General features: G+C 37.8%; 1 protein-coding gene across 1 annotated transcript in view; it reads right to left on the reverse strand.

Moving 5' to 3' along the window:
• Positions 1-15,425, reverse strand: part of LOC150098111 (cytosolic carboxypeptidase 1-like) — a 551,906-nt gene that overhangs the window by 91,177 nt on the left and 445,304 nt on the right. Inside the window, exon 19 of the mRNA XM_090406686.1 lies at positions 7,550-7,621. Coding sequence (XP_090262812.1) covers positions 7,550-7,621 — 72 coding nt within the window. The remainder of the gene's footprint in view (positions 1-7,549; positions 7,622-15,425) is intronic.

Below are 15,425 nucleotides of genomic sequence, written 5' to 3' on the forward strand. Positions count from 1 at the left end.
CTTTTATCCTCTTCTTCTTTGTAATTGGAGGAGGTGAGTAATTATAAAGTTGATTCACTGCTAAAGGGTATTTTTGATTTTAATGGTACAGACTGTGCATGTTTAGTTTGTTATGAAGATTTAATTGTTGTAAATACAGTAGCAAACAAATTAATCCAAACATGCCAAATATTTGTCAATTTTTTGGTATTAGTTTTGGTTTAGTTTTTGTTTCAGTTCACAATACTTTTGGTTTTGATTTAGTATTTTCAGTTTTGGTTTTAGTTCACTATTTTGGTTGAGTGCTGCATGTTTCAGTTGTTTTAACTGTCTCTATGATATTTATTACTAGTGTGGTGCTTTTCTGATAGTGTAAACAAGTTGACATTTGCAGTGTTTTATTAATTTTGTGTAGCTATAAAATGGATATATCTTCAAGAAAGCGTTAAAAAATATGTACTCTTTCTCAGTACACATCCAGGACTCAAAGACAAATTACAAGAGTGTGGTGTTGAATAGGATACTGTTAATGAGATTTGAAAGAGGTTTATTGAGACGGGTACCTTTTCTACCTAACAGAAAAGAAAAGGTAGGCAAAAAAAGGCAAACTACACTTACTGAAATTGTTTAATGGTTAGAAAAAGCAAAAGTGTCTGCTGTAGACTTAAATAGACTTGGCAGCTAGTGGGAGATTAGTGTTTCTAACATGCCAGTCCATCAAATATTGTTGGAAGCAGAGAGGACTGCCCACTGACAAAAAAAAAAAAAAGAAGAAAGAAACAACTGTTGATGAAGGCTACGCAGAAAAAGAGGCTCCAGTGGGTAAAAGTGTACAAAGATTGGACTGTTGAGAAGTGGAAGAAGGTCATATTCTCAGATGAGAGCCATTTCTTTGTTTAAGGAGAACGAGTACCCTATGTTTGTAAATCAGTGGCTAAGAATACTTCTCCCATACCCATCTTTAACAAGAGCTTTATTATTCGAACACCCAGCTAAAATTTTTTCTGGGGGTTGTTTTACACATGATGGTCCAGGATCATTTGTGATTGTTGCAGTATGATAAAAAGTGACCAATACATAAAAATATTGGACAAAGAGTGATCACACAGATCCAGAAAGACAAAGAACTCATCTTCCAACAGTTTCTTGCTCCATGCCACACATCAAAAAAGTGAAAGAGTTATTAAATCACAACATTCAATTGCTTCAGCGACCAAGTAACTCTCCTAACATTAACCCAATAGAAAATTTGTGGGCCATAGCGAAAATGTGTCTTGGAAAATTAAATTCTGATACAAAGGGTAACTTAATACAATCCATTATAAAAGTATGGTTTTGAGATGCAGAAATAAGAAAAATTCTTACGAGAATGGTCTGAAAAGTTCTCGGCCTAACAATGAAAAAAACGAATTTATAATTTATTTTTATTCAAAATTATCTTTATTTTTCAACATAATCTCCCTTAAGCTAATACATTTATTCCAGCAATGCTCTAGCACCATTATCCAGTCCCTGTAGTGGTTCTCATTAAGATCTGTAAAATGCCCCTCTACAGCTGCAATCACCTCTTGATTTGAAAAAAAAAAACACTGACCAGCAAACAAGAGTTTTAGTTTGGGGAAGAGACAGAAGTCAGAGGGAGCCAAATCTGGGGAATAGGGTGAATGTTCCAACAATTCATAGTGCAGACCGTTAATTTTCCCACTGACAAAACACCTTTGTGGACAGGTGCACTGACCTGATGAAAGGTGATTTTTTTTCTTCTGTAAGCCGGTTTTTATTATTATTATTAGCCAGGAAGTCCAAAGACTCATCGAGGGAGGACAACTCTGTCTCCACCACTCACAATTCACCAACTGACTGCAACCACACCAACGCCATCTATTGCCGATGACCACCATTAGTATTTCCACATACAATCACAAACTTCCATGCTCGTGGCAGGATTCGAACTCGCAGCCTTTTGGCTGGGGAGCAGATATGCTAACCACTTGGCTAGCCATGAATTTTTTGGTCTAGTATGGTTAAAAGATCAGAATAATATTCCCTAGTTATTGTTTTACCCTTTTCAAGATAATTAATAAACAAAATGCCTTTAGTATCCCAAAACACCGATGCCATGACCTTTCCTGCTGATGGAACCAACTTTGTCTTCTTTGGCATTGAACAACCGGTTTCTGTTCACTGTTTTGACTGCTGTTTGGATTCTGGTGTGTAATGGTGAATTCAAGTCTCATCCATAGTAATAAATCGACACACAAAATCAGTTTTATTCTTATTAAAACACTCCAAGCACTGTTCAATGATTTTCATGCGAGTTGAGTGCATTTTTGATCTGCTGTGAGCAGCACCCATCTTGCGCAAAGCTTTTTCATTTGCAATTTTTCATGCAAACTATATCCTGCACATTCTTTTGACATGTCTATAATCTCAGCAATTTCAAGCACTTTGACTCGCCGGTAATCCAATACGATATTGTGCACTTGATCAATGATTTCTGGTGTTGTTACACTTCTTTCAATGTCCTTCATGTGGATCATCTTCAAGGCTGGTATGGCTGCTTTGAAACCGGGCAGCCCATTTCTTAATTGTCAAAAACAAAGGAGAAGAGTAGACATAAACTTTTATGAACTTCGAATGAATTTCTTTTGGCATTAAACCTTCTTTTACAAAGAATTTTATAACCGCACAATACTCAATTTTATCAATTTCAAGGGATACAAACACATTCGCTTCAGACAGCTGTATAAAGCAAACTACTTAATAGAATGACTTGCAATTTCACATGGAAGGTTATGACAGATGTACCAACTTAGGAAAAAAAAAATCTTGCCAATAGTGTTGCCATCTATGGTCAAGGCCAAGAACTTTTCAGACCACCCTCATATATGATTTTTGTACTAATTTTCTTGAAAAATTAATCATCATGGCACGTGAAATTGGCGGAGAAGAATTTGTTGAGCTTACATCGGCGGATATCGAAGAATTGTTAACTGATAAACCTCTTAGTGAAGACGAAATAGTGGAGATTGTTTCTGAGACTCCTGAAAGCGAAGAAGTAAATGATAATGATCAAGATAATCCTACTTTTACTGCTGATATAATTAAAGAAGGTCTTAAACTGGCCAGTAATTTAGGCAATTATTTTGCCCGACATGATCCAAATGAAGAACATGCTGGGAAGTTTTCACGTGAGTCTAAGTTGTTAATGTCTTCATACAGAGAATTATATCGCGACTTATCTAAAGCATCAACACAGCGATTAATAACTGAGTTCATACCTAAAACTACTGAAACAACCAGTGGTACTTTTGTTCAAGACACGACAAGAAGAATTCCACAAGTTGAGGCAGAAGTCAATGACGATAATACTATATCTAGTAGTTCTAGTGATATTACAGTCTCACGAAAACTTTCGCATTTATTGTCAGAAACTGATAGCACAAAACATTTTTTTTTATAGAATCCTTAGCAAATAACTGAAATGAATATGTTTTTTTTTTAAGTTATTAAAATTCATTATATGTATGTGTTTTCTCCATGAAATGTAAATAAAAATCTTATGATCCTCATCATCATCATCATCAAATTCCTGCCATGTACCCTCAAGGGGTGTACAGGATATGACAGTACTACATGAAAAAACTACATCATTACTAACTTCCTATTTACAATTTTCCTCCAAATCAGTCTGTTACTTGTCAAGACTCCAACATTATCAGATCTTATATTTCTATCGTCTAAGGCACTTTGTACCGTATCAATCCACCTATATCTTGGTCTTCCTCTCGGTCGCTTTCCTGCCAACCTGGCAGAGAACACTTGTTTTGCTAATCTTTCCTCTCCCATTCTATTTAAGTGACCATACCATCTGAGATTAGCTCTGCTAACGCATTCCTGGATGCTGACAATGTCAAGTTCTTTCCTAATATCCTCATTTTTAATATGATATTGCGATTGATGCCATCTGTTCACGCCTCTAATCTTTCTCAGGACTCTCATATATGCGGTCTCTAGTCTTTGGTCAAGTGTTTTACTTCTGACCCAGCTATCAGATCCATAAGTTAAAATTGGTTTGAACACAGTCTTGTATACAGCTAATTTAGTGTTCCGACTAATTTCTTTCTTATTCCATATGAATTTATTCAATTGACTTCCCACCATACCAGCTTTGCTGATTCTGTTGTCTATTTCTATATTTAGTTTACCATCTTCAGTAAAAATTGTGCCTAAGTAGCTGAAATGTTTTACTTGTTCCACAGGTTCTCCATTCACAACACAGTTGACATTTTCAATGATTCTGCCTATTTTCATTGTCTTTGTCTTTTTATTGCTGACCTTCATACCATATCTATTACAACAGCTATTCAATTTAGTCAGAGAATCTTGCAGACTTGTAGCGGATTTATTTAGAAGTATAACATCATCCGCATAAAGCAAAGAGCTGACATTAACATCTCCAATTTTGATATCAGGTTTAATACCACATTCCTTCATAATGTGATCCATATAGATAATGAATAACAGAGGGGATAATGTACATCCTTGTCTCACACCAGATTTAACATTAAACCATCTTCCTGTACTTCCTTCAATTCTAACTGCTGACTCACAACTCAAATAAAGACTAAGTATTGCTTGATATAATGCCCCATTGACACCATATAACTGCAGCGTATTGAATAGCTTCTCTCTTGGCACCTTGTCATATGCCTTTTCCAAATCGACAAAACTTAAATACAGATCTTTGTTATATTCCCATGCTTTCTCGACTATTTGTCGTAAAGTGAAGATCTGATCCTGACAGCCTCTATTTGGCCTGAATCCAGCTTGTTCTTCACCAAGCTTTTCTTCCACAATTCTTCTCAACCGTTTCTCAAGTATACTTGCATAGATCTTGCCAGGAACACTCAGTAGCGAAATACCTCTGTAATTCTCACATTCAGTTTTATTTCCCTTTTTATATATGGGTACTATGAGAGCTCTACTCCAATCATCGGGAATTCGTCCCTCTGTCCAGGCTTTCTGAACTAAGCAGTGTAGCCACTGTAAGACTCTTATACCACCATACTTCAGCATTTCTGGTCGAATATCATCTACTCCTGCTGCCTTTCCACATTTCAAGCCTTTGATGGCTTTTTCTACTTCAAGTATGGATATGTATTCCTGACTGCATGCCTGGTCAGTGTTTTTTATCACTGTGCTGTCATGACTGCTTGTTTCATTTAGCAGTTTTTCAAAGTAATTACTCCATACTTCAAGGATATCTTTTTCTCCTGTTTTCATTTCACCTTTATCATCTATAATTCCTTTTACAGCACTCTTTCCTCCATTCTTAAGCTTCTTCAACAACCTCCAGAATATTTTGCCACCTTCTTGATATTTATTTTCTATATTCTTGCCAAAGTCCTCCCATAACTTTTGTTTAGCTAGTTTTACACACTGTTTAGCTTTCTTACATTTGTCTCTGTATTCTGTAAGAGTAAAAGCTGACTTATTTGCCAGGAACTTTTGATATGCTTTCTTCTTTTCCTTCACTGCCTCTTTAACTTCCTGTGTCCACCAGGGAGTTCTGAATTTTTTATCCTTGCACACAACCTCACCACATGCCTCTCTGGCAGAATCAATCAATGTTTCCTTCAGAGTTTGCCACTGAATCTTCAAGGTTTGATTCCTGTTCTCAAACTCTTTCATTTTCTTTTCAATAATATTTCTGTATTTTAGTCTACAGTTCACATCTGAGAGCTGCTCAACTTTTATTCGCTTTAAAACTTTCTTACATGTTATTCTTTTCAATATGAAATTCAATTTTATCCTGCTCAAGACTAAATAGTGATCACTTCCAATTTCAAATCCTCTGTACACTCTGGTGTCCTGCACCAGGGAGAAAACATCACTATCAACAATAACATAGTCAATGAGACTTTTCTTATTCCTAGCCTCTTCTCTCCATGTGAATTTGTGAACATTTTTATGTTGGAACATGGTGTTAGTAATAACCATTCCATGTCCTGAGCAGAAATCCAACAGATATTTGCCATTATTATTAGCTTTGCTCTTTTCTCCAAATTTTCCCAAAATATTTTTGTATGTCTCACAATCATTTCCTACTCTACTATTTAGATCCCCAACAAGGACCAACTTTTCCTTTTTCATGGTGTCAGTTGCTTTTTCTAAAGCCTCAAAAAATTCCTCCACTTCTACCTTAGTAGAACCTTCTGTGGGACCATAGGCACAAATAAGTCTCATTGTCCAGTTCCCCATTCTCATATTTGCCCACATTACTCTACTTGAGACTGACTGCCATTCAAGAAGATTAGTCTCGTATTTTGTGTTGAATACTATGGCTACTCCTTCTTTTCCTTGATTATCATTGCCTGAATTTATTTTGTATTTTGTATTTATTGCTCAGAAAGATCTCACCAGTTTTGGTCTTTTTTGTTTCAGTCACCCCTATTATGTCGATCTGGTACTTATCTAATTCCTCAGCTAGCTCCATTTCTTTGCCATTCAGGCTTCTTACGTTGATAGTACCGATCTTTAACTCTGGTGACGTTGAGTTGGGGTTTGTTTTCAGATTTGTTCCAATAGCTGACTTTTCGCTGTTCGCCCTGGTTCCCTGGCGAAAACAACGGGGGCCTTGTTTAACCGGGCGACGCCCCAGCCGGCATGAAATTTTGTCATGTTGTACCATCATTTTTTATTTTGGTTTAACCAATAAGAATACAATTTGGTCGGCTAAATCCCAAATTGCCAGCCCATCCTCGTTCGTTCAGTATCAAAGTAGATACCCAACAGGGTGCACCACGAGAAGGTGAGGATTGGACAGAAGCCCTGGTCGGTTCTCCGCATTCCTTTAAAGGCTATGTGGAGGTCTCCTCTCAGTTATACAGCTTTGACCCTTAAGCACCCCTCTTATGATCCTAACGAATTTAATGTTTTTTTTTTTTTTTTTCATTATTTTGCTTATATTTCAGGTTTGGAACCAATCTTCACTTTTTCTATGGAGTCAGTAGTTCTTTTTACGCGAATTCTATTTATGCATAATTTTTAGGACCATCGCATAAAAAAGAGGTTTAGGTGTATAGTTAAATTTGAGTGTTTAGATTAATTTGTTCACTACCTGTATTCAAAATTTAAGTGTTATTTCTGAATTTTCATTTTTATAATTTTTATTAAGTTCCTTGAATCATTCATGTTTTATGTTCAACATGCAAATTAACAGCATTTCCTTAGTACTGTCTTCTGTAATTTTTTTCATTGTTTGGGATTCTTTGGTCCTGTTTCCCATGAATTTCTTTGTTCTATTTCTTGCATTTCTTTTATTTCTCACAATTTCTTTTGTTTTATTTCCCATGATTTCTTTTATTCTCTTTCTTGCCATTTCTTTTGTTCTCTTTCCTGCTATTTGCTCTGCTTCTTGGAAAAGGGAGTGGGGAGGTACAGTAATTTTTTTTTTAAAATCTAAATTCACTATAGCGAACTTTGTGATATAACAAATTACATCTCCCTCCCTATAGGGTTTGGTATAGCGAATGCCAACTCTATAAAAAAACTCAGAAAATTGTACCTTTCATTACCCAAGATGAGTTGCTCTCACCAGGATGCACTCTGGATGTCAAAAATATATAAGGACGGTTACCTAGAAAAACAGAAACTTAAGATGTAACATTTTTTTTTTTTAATATGAAGATGGTACAGAAATATCATGTAAGAATTTTATTTAATTCTTTTTTACTTATTAAAAGTTTCCAATAAAAGCAGATGACTACTGTACAATACCATATTAATGAGTAATGCTCATCAATACGGTACATGCAGTAAATTTCTCTCTCTCTCACACACAGTGTGTGTGTGTGTGTATATGTGGGGGAGAGAGCATGTGAAAAGAGTCCTACAAAAACTTATAACATCTGAAGTCAGTTATACCATGTGTTGAAGTAAATCCACTAGCAACATAATTTCTTAATTTACATTTATAATGGCAGTAAGGCATAGCATATTGATATTTAGATAACAATACATTTATAAAGCAAAAAATACTATGGTTAACAAAAATTTAATTAATGACAATAACAGAAGGCGATGGGTACAGTTTTTTGAGAAGACAAAAGAGGAGGTGGAATATTAGTGATAATTTCAAGAAGAGCTGTGTACATTAGTCCCTCCACCATCACCTTTCAAGTGGTAGGTCAGAAATCAGTAATGACAGCAGCTTTGAGACTGTGGAGATAACCAGGAATATTAGAATTTTTGTGAGATGTGGCTAATGCAGTGGGAAATGATTCTAAAATGTACAGTTGGAAGCATTAATGGAAAGGAAACAACATACGAGTTCCTTGGGATTGCTAGTTACCATGTGGTGGAAAAAAAATAAGTACTAGTTTAGTAATTACATCTCATATGGTGATAACAAAAGTAGTCACCATCAACATGCCATCAGTTGGCAAGGGTTTGTTATTGATAAGGTTTGATATGGAAGGCGACAAAGTGAGTGCAAGTTATGCTGAAGAAAAGAGATGTGTGTTACTACTGCAGAACAGGAAACTGATTGATGGTTTATAATGGTAAGATCAATTGAAGGGATGTGAAGAGAATTAGTAGTGCCAGAGGCTTAGTTTGAGATAAGTTTCATAGGATGTGTTCCTAAAGTCAGAGGGCTAAACACAATGGGAATGAAATTGATGAATCATAAAATCAAACAGGAATTTTAAAGGATGAAAATGCTAAGAAGCAGGAATAAAGATGAGGATACTCATCAATAAAAGAGGAGTAAGTAGAGGGTGTAAGTCAGGAATATGATGAATGTAATGATGGAGAAACTGGCATATAAACGACAGAGTAGAAAGCAAATCCTAGGAATTTTTCTTTGCCTGCTCCTAGTAAACTGGCTAGTAGAAGAAAGAGCAGAATGAAAAACTGACCCCAGTTGCTAGAGGATGGCACACAAGTCACATTGGATGAAGCTATAGCAGAAGTGTTAGTGAGTCTGAAGCAGCTAGGAGCGCTTTTTTTTTAAATTTATTTATTTTTATTTTTTTACCTAAGTCTGGCAAAAAAGAAGGGTCTGAAAGAGAGACAATAGAAAGAGAGACAATAGAGCCACCATAAGAGGGAGGACTACTATCAATCAGTAGCAAGCTATTGGGCAGGCTGTGTGTCATTTGAGGTGGTGAAAGTGGTGGAAAGGCCAGCTAGAGAAAATATAAACTGAACTGATGAGAATAGGAATCTTTACAAAGAGCAGCTTGGGTTTGTTAAAGAGCAGTCAGGTGATTTTATAATACTGTATTAGAGAGATACAAAGGATATGCTTATAGAATGATTTTTCAAGATATTTTCAAAACACTATGAGAGAACACCACATGATAGTTTTGAATTTTCTAAGGTTTTTGACAGAATACAGCATGAAAGACTGTTGCATAAATTTGAGAATATTGGATTGGATTATAAACTATTTGCATGGATAAGAGGATGATTGATTGACATATATCAAAAAGTCATATATGGGGAGCGTAAATCTGCAAGATTCGAGGAGTGCCTCCTTGGTCCACTGTTACTCAATTTGTACATTAATGACACTGGAAAGGATTTGACATGCGACACATAGCTATTTGCTGATGATGCAAAGATGGGTAGAGTAATCAGGAGTGCTGCTGATATGCAGTACTTGCAGAATGATTTGAATTGTGGGTATGCAAAAATGGCTGTCTAATCTATTTGGTGTGATTAGATATTCAATGTCATATTATATTAGTGGGATTATGCTAGCTGATCATGCTAGGGATTTTGGAATGTTAGTAAATAGAAAGTTGAAGTTTAGGGGGTATGTAGCAAAGATTGCTAATACAACTCAAAAGATAATTGCAATGTTGAGACAAACATTAACATGTAAAGAATAGGTAGTAATTTTGTCTCTTTACAAGTGCCTTGATAAGACCTCACTTGGACTACTGTGTGCACATCTGGTCTCCTGGTTTTATTTATTCATGTGGGGTCCCCCCCCCACTCCTCGACCACCCCTTCGAACTAGTTGAGTCCTCCTAATGAGGGATTAAGTACTATATCCTTTGACAGTAGCCTGTATGTGTTCACTGGACCAGTTTGCCTGCTTATGGGATGAAAACCCCCAGATAAACTAAGGAGAAAAGCCTGCTGTCCACGCCCAAGACTGACTAACTTGACTATGGCTGAGAAAGATCCTTAAGCTCCTCACGTTGTTGATGGGATTCAAACATCTAGGCTAACCTCAGGTTAGCCTAGATGGACACTCCTTCCCCAGGCATATGGTTGTGAAGTGCATAGCCACTAGGCTAACCTCAAGGATGTTTCCATGGTGATTCTGATATAATGGAGTGTGTTCAAAAATGATATCAGGATTGTAGCTGCATCACATTCACTACCTTCAATCTGTCTTCGCTGTACTGAACAGTATTTATTTTATTTTATGGAGAATTGGGAAAGGACATGAGGAATAGAGTGGTGTGTGATTAGAATGGATTGACATTGGTGCTGTGTGTGCAAGTAGCGTTAATGAATTCAAAAACAAGTATGCCTGCTGGTGTGAATAGTATGGTCTCCCTCAATAAGTTCCTAACTCCCTGGAGGTCTCTCAATAATAATACTAATTATAATAATCCAGTAAATACATTACATTCTCTATGGAAAATACCGTCATGGTGAATTCACTTATTATAACTACTGTCGGCCTGGTTGGCCGAGTGGATGGCATATCCATTCTCCGGCCAAAAGGCTGTGGGTTCAAATCCTGCTGTGATGTTTGTGATTGTCTGTGGAAATACCAGTGGTGGTCAGCGGTAGTTGCTGTTGGTGTAGTTGAGGTCAGTTGGTGATTGAATGGTGAAGATGGAGTTGTAGAGCAGGCCCTCCCTTGATGAGTCCTTGGACTCCCTGGAGGTGTCAAATAATAACAAACTACTAATGTCCTATAATTACAGTGCTATGACACAGTCAATTCACAGTAGCAAATTTTCCTCTATAACAAACTATTCCTTATCATTTGCTATGATGAGCATGACTGTATAATAATTATTATTAATTACATGGTACTTCCACAGACTTCCAAGACTCATGAGGACCACCCATACTTTGATCCATCCATTAACCAACTCATCTGTCTGTTAACTGTGTGTGTGTGTGTGTTCACTGGCAAGGTTTTTTTTCCTTTCTTTCTTTCTTTTTCTCTTAATAAAATAAACTTTATAGCAGTTATTACAAGAAATTAGATTTTAATCAGATATTAACAAAAAATAAAAACATTCACCATCAAGTTGCTGTAATACAATTTTAACGATTGAAGCATCATGAAGCAATGAAGTGTGGCATATGTTCATCTGTTTTCAGGCATTGTCTGGAGATGATTAGCCGAATCAAATATGTTAAGTGATCTAATCAATGATTTCTAGATATCATTTAGAATATGTTCTTGGATTTTGTTGAGAGAACCATGTGAATGAATGAATGACAGTGGTGGATTCTTTAATCTAGCAAGCAAGAAAGTTTTCTTCAAAACAGAGAGGGGTTTGTCCCATTTGATGTGATGATTGAAGATTGGTAAGCTAACTCTAATTTTTCTTCCCAGTTATAAACCATATTGCTACAATGTTCCTTCTCATTTCAAAACTTCTGCAAGTATGACCTATGTCAAGAAGAATTCTGTAGGCCCCTGGATGTTTGTAGAAGAGGTTATTTGTCCTTTGGAGAATGAATAACGAATAATTTTATATATATGTGTGTGGTAAGAAGCCCAGCCACTGGGGAGGGCAAGTTAGCCCATCTCAGTGTCAGCCCCAAGCCCGGTTAAATGGGGAGAGTTGGCATCAGGAAGGACATCTGGCCGTAAAAAACATGCCAAAACCAGGGATGAAATGTCGAATAACAGAGAAAGGACAACAGCTAGGGCGTCCCCCATAAGTGACGTGCAGTTCTGTCGCCCGAGGACTGTGAGAAGTGGGCTTGGGCTACCGAACCAAGGATGGGTTCGGCTAAAGAAGCAAGTCCAACAGAAAGAGAGAGAGTGTGAAAAGTAAGAATCGGGTCGCTGAATGTGGGTACAGTGAATATGAAGAGTAGGGAGATAGCAGACATGATGAGAGGAAGGAAGCTGAAGATCTTGTGCATGCAGGAGACAAGGTGGAAGGGCAATAAAGCAAAGGAGCTGGCAGAAGGATATAAACTGTTTAACAGTGGGGTGAATGAGAATGGAAGAAACGGAGTTGGAATCATCATCGACAAGGAGCTGAAGGGTGGAGTCTGCGAGGTGTGCCGGAAGAATGATCGGATTATGAGTGTTAAACTTGAGATTGGAGGAAGCAAGGCTGTGAAAGTGTGTGGATACGCTCCACAAGTAGGTTGTGATGAGGAGGAGAAAGAGGCATTCTGGAGAGAACTAGACCAGGTAGTAATGGGAATCCCTGATGGTGAGAGAGTGATCGTCGGAGCAGACCTGAATGGGCATGTAGGAAGGCGACGAAGTGGTGAAGAAAGGGTGCACGGAGTTGGAGTAGTGGTGGAAGAAATGAAGAAAGTAAAAGAATCGTAGAGCATGCTGTGGCCTTCGACCTGGCTATAGCTAACACACGGTTTAAGAAGAGAGTTGGACACCTGATAAGTTATAAGAGCGGGGATAGGATGGGTCAGATTGACTATATTATGTGCAGAAGGAAACATCTGAAAAAAAACAGGTGAAAAACTGTAAAGTGATTAACGGAGTAAGTGTAGCGGCACAGCACAGGTTGGTTGGGGTAGACTGTGATATAAAAGGGGAAAAGAAGAATAGACGGAAGTGGCGGAAAGATAGGAAAATAAAGTGGTTGAAATTGGAAGAGGAAGGTCCAAGGAATGAGTTTAGCCACCCGAGGATAAGGAGGCATACTGGTGGAATGAGGAGGTGCAGGAGATCAGGGAAAAGAAAGAGACAAAGAAAAAATGGGACATGACTGGAACCAGAGCTGACAAGGAGGCGTATAGATTAGCGAAGAAAAGTGCAAAGAGAGCTGTGGCAAGGGCGAAGGCAGTTGAAGGGGTTTATGAAGTACTGGAGAGAAACGGTGGTGAAGCTAAGTTGTTGAGAATAGCGAAAGCTAGAGATAACGCCTCGAAAGACATAACGTTAATTAAGCAGATAAAGGACGTCACAGGAGTAGTACTACAAGAGGAGGATAAAATCAGAGGAAGATGGAAAGAATATTTTTGTAATCTACTAAATGAGGAGAATCCAAGAGAGAGGTGTGAGGATGGAGAGGCAAACTAAGGATCAGTGCAGAACATAAGCAGAGAGGAAGTGTATTGGGCACTGAGAAAAATGAAGAATGGAAAGGCTGTGGGGGGGGGGAACCAGATACCTGGAGAAGTGTGGAGAAGCTTGGGCAGCGAGGGTGTAGACATGTTATGGGATCTGATGAGGAAAATAGCCCAACAGAAAAAGATACCAGAGGAATGGAGGAAAAGCATTTTCGTCCGAATCTACAAGGGAAAAGGAGATGTTCAAGATTGTGGCAACTATAGAGCGATCAAGCTGATGTCACACACGTTGAAGATATGGGAAAGAGTAATTGAAGGAAGGATACGGCAGAAACAAAAATTGGTAAGGAGCAGTTTGGATTTATGCCAGGAAGAGGGACAACGGATGCAATATTTGCGCTAAGGGGATTGATGGAGAAATATAGGGAGATGCAGGCGGAGCTACATATGGTGTTTATAGACCTGGAAAAGGCATACGACAGAGTGGCCAGACAGGATGTATGGAGGTGTATGAGGAAGAAGGGGGGTGTCGGAAAAGTACGTGAGGTTGGTGAAGGAGATGTATGAGGGAGTGAAAACTCAGGTCAGGTCTAGTGTCTGCATGACAGAGGAGTTCCCCATTGTTGTAGGGCTCCATCAGAGATCAACTCTGAGCCCCTACCTCTTTAATCTGGTCATGGATGTCAAGAAGGAGGTGCCAGTGAGCATGATGTTTGCCGATGATATTGTTCTCTGCAAATCATCCCGAGAGAAGCTTGAAAAGACCCTGGAAGAGTGGAGAATGGTATTGGAGGAGAGAGTCATGAACATTAACCAGGTAAAGACCGAATATATGTCAACGGGGAGTGACGAGGATATGATCATACGACTCCAGGGTAAAAGGTTAACGTCATGGAACTCATTTCATCAATTTGTTTATGCATACTATCTCCACCATGTATTCCATCACCTGGTCTATAGCAGCACCCAACTGTTTATTTTGTTCTGCCAGTCTCAATCTCACACCAAATAGCCTCAAATGAGCTCTTTTCACTATCCTGCTATACAACTTCAATTCTCCTTGGCTGCAGTTCATCAGCTATCATCAATAACACTCCTCCCCCCATTTTATTCTCTCTGTCCCTCCTAAACCACTACCTACACATTCTATCCCACTAACTATATCATTTTCCGTCAGCCATGTTTCACTAATGCCAATAACCTGTGGCCAGGAAGAGCCAATCAAGGCCAAAAATTCTTCCTTCTTGTTCCTAATACTCCTGTCATTAGTATACATGAAATGCAGTGGTCCCTTTGTCCCACCCATATCTTGATGCGTTATTCTAACTATTCCATTCTGATTTTTTGTCCTTAGTACTGGCTCGGGTACATTATATGCATTCTTACACTCAACTGTCTCACTGATGTCTGCATATTTACCCCCCCCCCTCCATGATAGTTCTACTTTCCCTGGTTCTGCACATCCATTTTAACTTCATTCAGCAACACTTTTTCCAGTCTCCGCACACCAAATCAATTCAATTGCAGGCCATCCATCTTGTACAAATCCTTTCGCCCATCAAACTCATTCCACACCACACCGTCTGCATAACCTGCGCATAAAGTCATTTGCGATTATGGCCCTCCTTCTAAACTCCTCTCTGTCATACCGAGGCAACAGACTCACCATCCTAACTCTGTCACTCTTTTCTTTCGCTACCTTTAACAATACTTTCAAGTCCTCTCTCATAAAAAATTTGTCAAATTTTAAATTACAATAATATTTAAATTAAAATAATATATTATTATTTTTATAAATTTTGTTTGTTTCCTTGTAAACATTGTTTGCTTGTTATTGTAGTTTTTAAATGCTACTATTTTTGTTATAAGTATACTACAGCAATCCCTCAATTAGTGCAGCTAATGCGTTCTTTAAAACAGGCGCATTAATTGAAAATGCACTAATCGAATATAATAACCTATGGGAAAATGTATAATTCGTCCCTCAGATTTCTTTTTTGACCCTTAATTTTTTTTATAAAAGAATTAGGGTATGTCTCAAGGTCTAGTTAAAGGAAAACCATGAAGCTGAAAGACAATAAAACATATTCGGAATATAAATTTATTATTCTATTTCTTAAGAAAGAATTGAGCTAATGTAGTTTGGTGGGCATTTTGTTTCTTTTTTTTCACACAACTGACGG

The sequence above is a fragment of the Typopeltis vanoorti genome, chromosome 16 (genome assembly GCF_054136105.1).
Source record: "Typopeltis vanoorti isolate ZY-2024b chromosome 16, IOZ_Tvanoo_1.0, whole genome shotgun sequence".
NCBI lineage: Eukaryota > Metazoa > Arthropoda > Arachnida > Uropygi > Thelyphonidae > Typopeltis > Typopeltis vanoorti.